Source organism: Branchiostoma floridae, chromosome 3 (genome assembly GCF_000003815.2).
Source record: "Branchiostoma floridae strain S238N-H82 chromosome 3, Bfl_VNyyK, whole genome shotgun sequence".
Classification (NCBI taxonomy): domain Eukaryota; kingdom Metazoa; phylum Chordata; class Leptocardii; order Amphioxiformes; family Branchiostomatidae; genus Branchiostoma; species Branchiostoma floridae.
Genome location: NC_049981.1, coordinates 22,108,018 through 22,115,947, shown reverse-complemented (window position 1 = coordinate 22,115,947; position 7,930 = coordinate 22,108,018). Strand labels below are relative to the sequence as shown.

Below are 7,930 nucleotides of genomic sequence, written 5' to 3'. Positions count from 1 at the left end.
TCAATAGTGCACAAAATACTTTGTACTCGGTTGCACCCTGAGTAAAAAAAATTAGGTGCACAGCTCCATACAAAAGTGCATCTGCACCCAGTTTTTCGCACCCTGCCTCTGTATTGTGGCACTCTGGCGTGTGGCCCCGCCTCACGCATCCGCATAGGTAAAACAGCACACGTGCAGGGTCAGGGTATTGAAACGCGGGGTCGCGGTGTTTAGATTAGCACGAGCACACAGTAAAGATATTGCTCTCTCTGGGTCAGCGACCCATTCACTGAAGTATCCTTCAGAATTTGGGCAGGTATTTCAGTCAAGTTCCAGCTGCACAGTGAGTTGGCACAGGAAAAGAACACAGGACATCTGTGGCTGGTTTGTCTCTCAGTTTGATAAAACATGTAACCACAGCAAGGGAAAGGACACCTCCCCCAGGCGTCTATATGTCCAATGCCCTTGTTACATAAATAGCAAGTCCTTTTCCTCCAAATGGGCACTGGAATATGTTTTCTGTATCATAGCGCATGGTACAGAAAAAAGGGTATCATTGGAAAAATGTCCATTTGCTTCCCTGGGAAATTTCTGTCAAATTTTCTCAAAATTGCAGAAAGTAGTATTGGCATTCCCAGCGGATGTCATGTCTCATTTTTGTTTGTGAGAGGATTTATTGGAGTTTTGGGAATGGGTTGTAGTTTCTGAATCTGATGTCACAGTGTAATTGACTAGAACGGCCATCCTCTTGCCCATATATGGTGACTGTCAGACAGCCACCTGATTCTGAGGTTGAGCTCATTTTGAAAGTAGGATGGGGGACATAAATTTACCAAACCATTTACCTATTTTTCCCTCCTCTTCCAGAAATTTTGACACAGGCTAGCATTCTTAATTTTCACCTTTTGTTAGTATTTTTGTTTTTGTTATATGATTACTCAAAATTGAGTATCTATTAATTCCATTATAATTTAAGAAACACCCCTATTTTTCATGTAATCCAATCCAATAAGTATGGCCCTTTCCTATCAATTTATTGAATCCTCATAGGATGGCAGGCCTGGCATGGCATCCCAGCAAAAATTCCATGGAAGATATTTTTTGTAACAGTTAGTTCAATGGACAAGCCATCTGTGTCCAACATGTCTGTAGTTTTCTATAGTATAAAGCTGTGTGTTGTACATAGGGAATTCTGTGTGACAGATGTTGTACGAAAGTCCCACTGAAACGAACAGTACTTACCATGCCTTTTATTAATGAATTGTCAGCACTGCTACTATGAGAAGACCCCATGAAATACTGTAAATGCAGAAATACTTGCAGTAGTTTTATGTTCGCTGTTTTTGCTGTGACAACTTCACCTCAAGCTTAAAACCACCGGAACATTTTTCTATCATACATGTAGTATGTGACTACAGACTATGGCGCTACCATGAACTTAAAAGCACCGCGAACGCTTATTTTCCTGCTACCGCAAAAGTAAATCCCAGCAAACTTAAATGCATGTACAGTATGCCTCCTTCCATAGAATTACATGCCTCCAGGCACAGACCTTAATGAACGCACTGATCCGCCAGCATGTTGATTTCATCACCCCATTTTCCTTTTATGTCGGAGCAACGACTTAATTGATTACCTTTGCACATTTGCATGTTTCCTGGCAAAACAATTGATTGGGAGATTCAGTGTGTGAAAAACACTGAATAGCAAAGATGACAAATTTTTCCCATCACCAAAAAAACACCCCTCGACCACACTGTGTCACCTAGATCATAGTAGATGGTGATGATAGTTACTTTGGTACCACAAGAATCACTCTACATTGGAACATGGGAAAGGTATACAGCCGTGACAGACCATTATTTGTCTACCTGGCAGCGTGCCTTTACCCCAAGCCAATCCAACCAGGATTCAATTTCCACCATCCCTGCTGCAGTTCCCCATGCTGGGGCTCAAAATATTGGGTGCGTGCATGTGAGCCTTGGTGCATCAAAAATTGGAGCTGTATTTGCAACAATTTTCTTCTGTAGGTGCAACCACATATTTTTGTAGATTTACATATGTAAAGATATCAACGCATACTTAGTAACTTAGTTTACACCATATTCTTGATAAAAGGAAGTACTAGTAACTAATTTTTTCTGACATTCTGCTTTATTTTATGTGGTGCACCCAAAAGATTTGTGGTGCACCCAATGTTTTAGGTTGGGTGCACCAGTGTACCTTATCCCCAAAATGAATTTCAAGCCCTTCCCATGTATTTCTGCCATGACTTGATGACTGATGTTTGCTGTAAGACCTTCACATGAAGCATGTTAGATATGCCAGGTTGCCAGTGCAGACTGCTGTAACCAGGCTCATGTGTCCAGGGAACATGTCTCCAGACCCACACATGCTCCTGCTGTTACTAACCCAAGGATGTCTAGTGTTCCCTGGTCTGCATATTTGAAGGATGGTCCCATTGTACCTTGTTGACACCTGCACCATTTAACTACTACTAGTAAATCAGGGTTGTCTGTCTCCAAGACTCTTCCCTTTGTCCCAGGGTGGAATTTTTCTTGTTGGGACTGACAAAAATTTGTTCCCGTCCAGAAAAAAACCCTGAGCTTTATGACAATTTGAATTGCCTAAAATGTGTTTTTTTCACAAGATTCAAATGTCAGATTTTAATTTTTACTAAGAAAATGAAAAATATGGACTCAGTCAAACAATGAGCGGAATGGAACGAAATGTAAAATCCTGACTGAGATGCTGTTCTACCAGAATAACTTACTTTCTGATCCCCCTCATATTTTTACCGAACAAAAAACATACCTTCTTTAATCCCAACATTGATGTTCCTTGCTTTTATATTTTCAACTACTGTGGATAAATGCTTCACAGAAGTGTATATATCAATCAATGATTATGCATCTCTTCTGATTCTGGTCATACTGTCATAACCGCATGGTATACAAGCAAATATATAATATATGCTTCTTTTTTTTATCACCCTTCCTATACTAAACCTGGATATAACCTGATGTTTCTTTCTTTCAGTTTTGATAAGAATAATGTTTGGTGATAGCTGCACTGCTAGCAGCACAGGTCAGGTAGCAAAGATCATTATCAGTAGAATGTTGGGGGCCGTCAATAAATCCCTGATACAACATGGATGACTGGGTAATGTTGTCGTCATAAAATCCAGCTCACTCTATTGTCTGCTGTAATCAGACCTTTTCCGTTGAGTAGACTGGGGCCGGAAGTTGATTTACACAATCTACTCGGACTACTGTTTAGACCCTGTTATTACTGTGGTAGTCATACATATTTGCTGTGTGTAAATTGACTTCTGACATACATTTCTGTTGTTCAGGTTATATTGATTTTAAGTCCTTCTACTATTCCTATATAATATTGATTTATTGCACAAAGATATGTATTCCATGGAAATATTATTTTTGGAGGCATATTTTTTCTATCAATGATTTTTAGTATGACATCATTCGTAGCTTTGGAATAATGACAGCTCAGACTGTATAAGACCGGTTTTGACTTTATTCGTCTTTCTCAAGAAATAATTTTTTGTGTGGTTAATGTTTATTCAGCACTCAGGCAGGTGGGCAGGCAATGTTTATTTGTAGTCCAGGTTATACAGTGAGTCACATCCTGAGAAAAAAATACATAGAAGTGTTTTTTCCTGGATGTGTCAGATTATGGAGTGCAGAAGGAGTGGGCCACAGTCTGCCGGATAGGTGTTTATAGACAGGAGACAGGCCAGACAAATTCACTACAGATGTGTGGCCTTTACTGGTCAATCAGGGAGGGTCTGCATGGGGGGGTCCTGACAATTGTTTAGGTAATGGAGAAGAACCCCCTAAGTATTAGGCTATGGTTATTATTGATAATGATAATGATAATGATAATATATTTATTTGCAAATCCATGCCCGTAGGCTAATTGCAATGATACAGACAGTGTAACAAGTGTCTATTCTAAATACACACACGTCAGCTATCTATGTACATGCTTCTACTTTCTTTACTGGGTGGTTTGACTTCTTCTTTGGAGGCAGTGGCTGATGAAAGTCCCACTTCTTTAATGATTAGTGGGTTCTGTGATTTTAACAGAAATATAGTTTTTAATTATTAATATTATTAATATTTGGTCGCCTCTCTACAAATTCCGTGACTACAGATTGCAGGATATTAAAATAAGCTGCCCACGTACAGAAAAGAGACATGCAGGGCCTTGTCAGTATCCCACGTTTCTCATGCCTTGCCATTGCATGAAAAAGCCGTAGGAAATTATGGTTCCTGATACCATTATATATGTATCCATCAAAGAGTTCAAACCTCACAATTTGTAATTGATAATGCAGCTGAATTGTATAAAGCATGTTCAGGAAATGCCCAGTTCATGCACCAGTGCAGGTAAACATCAGAAATACCTGCACAGCTCTGATTTTACCATGCCATTATTGTGGTATTTCGTGCTCTGTGTAGCCTTCAAGTAGTTTGAATATGTGTTTTTGTGGAGATACTAGATTGTAAAAGCACTATCTTCAATTAAGCTAACATTTATAGATGTTTATAAGACGACTGTTCCTCATCAGTATATACAGAAGTCTTGTGATGTTGTGACAGGCCAACAGTTGGTCAATGGTTGCTAAGCTGCAAGGAGGGCTGTGCAAAAATACATTCAAACATAAAAGTAGGATGTTCCTCCATGTGTTTTCTATTGAAGCAAAATGTTACTTTTAATTTTTATTGTTACTAACTTGAAATTTCATGAAAATTCAGACTTGAGAGAACAAAGATAGCGAATCCATCAGTTGAAACATGTACAAGAAAACAATACTAATTAATTTAGAATAGAAAACTGAATGATCAGAAGTTCAGAACATTTTCATTCACTTGGCAGTGGTAAAAGAAATAAGTCTTAAGTTACCAGTAGTTTTAGAAATGACAGTGTTTAAGACCTGTTTATTATCACTCTAGGCCCCTCTCCCTTTTCAGACAATTTGTAACTGAATTGCTCTATAATTATGTCTTGTTGTGTGGCTATCTTTTTTTGTCTCGTTCAGTATAACCAAGTCCATAGGCCTGATTGTCTGGGGCAAGTGCATGTGCTGATCGGGCAAGTGCATGTTTTTATTTTTCATGGATGCGATTTTTCAGTTATTAGATGTGGGTAGATACTAGTCCAGTTACATGCTTCAAAGTTGACATTAAATTGCATAGAAATTTAAGGTGTCATTTAAATTTCAGGCCAGGGAAAAGTTGATTCTGGTCCTTACTGCTTTTTATAGGGCAAGTGAATTTTTGAAAACTTGTCCAGCCCTGCCATGTTACCTTAACAGAGTTCCACTGTCTGGGTAAAACTCAGACTTTCTTTGATACTGTATGGTAATGATTACCTCGAGAATGTCACCTGTACTGGGGTGAATCTCCCAGACAGTCAATTAACATACCGAACCACCTTGTTTCTGGTCATCTGTTGTTCTCTCCCAGACCAAAGCTCACAAAGAATGTTGTGACAGACGTGCTTCTGAATAATTAGAACAGAACAGATATATGGTATGCAGTAACATGTACAGTATTACATTTGTATGTTATATATTAGGTGTATGATAACTAAGTATTTCTGAATCAGATAGTTAAGATATGCTAGCATATTGTTTTAGAATGAAAATGTGTAATTGTAAATGTACCTTATAGTTATAATGATATCTTAAACAGCTACTGTTAATGTTAGGTAAATAGGTAATGATAGTGCTGATAGTGCCATATACCACAACAAATATATAAGTCCATTGACTTGAAACCTCTGCTGCAACAGTATGAGTCGTACATGTATTCTGCCTAAAAAAAATTGAACACAATGTACTGGAAAGTTCAGTCTTTATTTCAGTTCAGCAGTTATAATTGCCATAACTAATTTTTTATGTCTAAGACTCTTACTGTAAACTATGTAAATACACAACTACTTAAAATTTTGCTGTTTCTAATAGGAGAGTCTTGCTAGTAGGATTCTTTTAAAACTAGATACTGTCAGAAATTTTTAAAGGCCAGTTATCATCATTAGAAGTGGATAATTTTAAATCAATTCATTATTCTTTCTCAAAATTTTTATGTAGGATAAAACAGAAAGCACTGTGTTGTATATAAATGATTTTGTAAGTTCACAGTACAGTATTCCTATCCTAAAATCCTAAAGGCATGTAGGGATGTGGGATTAGGCCCAGGATGTAATTATTAAGTCCATGTGGTGAAAGATGTTGCCTCAAGAAACATGAACCTGGCCTAGAGGTCAACCTGCTGTGCCCCCCTCCCCCCTTCAGTCATTAGCTGGTGTGACTGGAGAACAGTGATTCTGAACTTCTGGATAAGATTTTAGCATAATTTGGTACTCCGGCAATTTTTTTTTCATACCTACACTGGTGCAGGTAACACTGAAGATTACCTTGCACCAGACAAATTTTACCTGCACCACTCTGAATTTAGGAAGAATGGGTCATACTAAAAAAGTTGCCGACGCTATTTTTTCTTTTGTACTTTATAAGTCAATGCAGCTAATAACAATCCATATACAGCTACATGACAGGACATTAATGTATAAAACTCAGTACATCGACCAGTGCAGGTTGGGTGCAGATAGACACCAGAAATACCTGCACAGCTCCAAGTTTACCTGCACAAACCTGCATATGCATGTGGTATTTCGAGCCCTGTATAGGTAACCCATAACTACAGTGTGTGGAGGTTTGTAAAGAACTACAGCTAGTAATTTGTACATGTACTTCCAGCTGATAAAAGAGTGCTTGGAACTTCTTTTGTTGTGTATGGATGGGAGTATTTGATTTCTTGGCTGTTGGGTGACAAGTGGAAATGGTATTTGTGTGGCATTTTCAAAAGGTCACTCACTCTCCAGTCCTGCAGTATGGACAAGTGTGTGCCACTGCCTGGCTATACCTAATTTTTGTAGTGGATCTAAGTACATAATATAAATTATTGGAAATGCTGTTTTATTTATTTTCACATCTCACATTCAATCTCTACAAGAACAACTGGATAAAAAAACGAAGATTAACTTCCAGACTTTTCAAGTGAATTGCATTTGAATATTGTTAACCTCAATGTCCAATCTACAAAAATGTAAATGTAAAGCTGCCACAAACATTTTAAGATTTGGAGTAAATCCAATAATTTACGTTATAGTTCAGTCCAGTATACAGATCGTAACGTTATATCGCCACGTTGTTTTACAGGGATACATGGGCGACCGCAAGTGCAAGGGAACTTCTGACGAGATAGCCTTGGAGCTGACTACGAAAGGTTGGAGCACCGCGGTGGTCAGGGACGAGATCTACATCCAGCTCTGTAAACAGACGACAGAGAACAAGAAAGCGTAAGTACTGAAATATCACTGACAAAGCTTGTTCAGTAGATAATACCGCATATCTGGAGTACTAGTCCTAGTAGTAGTATGCAGTATTTGATTATACTGCTGAGTGGGTAGCTGACAGGGGTTTGCAGCAGTCGACTAGTCTTCACACAGCGTTTCCAAGCGGCTTTGTTTACCGGGTTCCCACTGGTGACGCTGTACACATTGATGTCCTTCACATAACACACTCCTTCCAATATTTCCTTGGTCTACCATGATATCTCTTGTACGCTAACTGTAAGTTGGAATTGGTGTTGATACAGCTACTGGCTCGTTCAACGTGTCCATACTACCATACCGTAGACAGCGTACCTGTAGCACTCAGTCAATGTCCACATTATGTTGTGGTGAGGATATTTGTTTTACTCGCGTATAATTTTCATAACAAGTAGGCCTTTTGCAGTCCTTTACGGAAGGTGGGCAACTTGAATTTGAAATGTTGATGATACAGGGCAAGTATAAGCATTAGCTGCAAGGTAAAGCAGGTTAATCTCCAGGCAGATCTTTCAGTGGTATAAGGAGTTTA

The 7,930-nt window shown here is 38.6% G+C and overlaps 1 protein-coding gene across 1 annotated transcript in view; it reads left to right on the top strand.

Moving 5' to 3' along the window:
• The window catches only part of LOC118410752 (rho GTPase-activating protein 39-like), a 35,959-nt gene that overhangs the window by 3,100 nt on the left and 24,929 nt on the right, over positions 1-7,930 (top strand). The window contains 1 exon segment of the mRNA XM_035812528.1: positions 7,229-7,368. Within this exon segment, the coding sequence (XP_035668421.1) occupies positions 7,229-7,368 (140 nt within the window).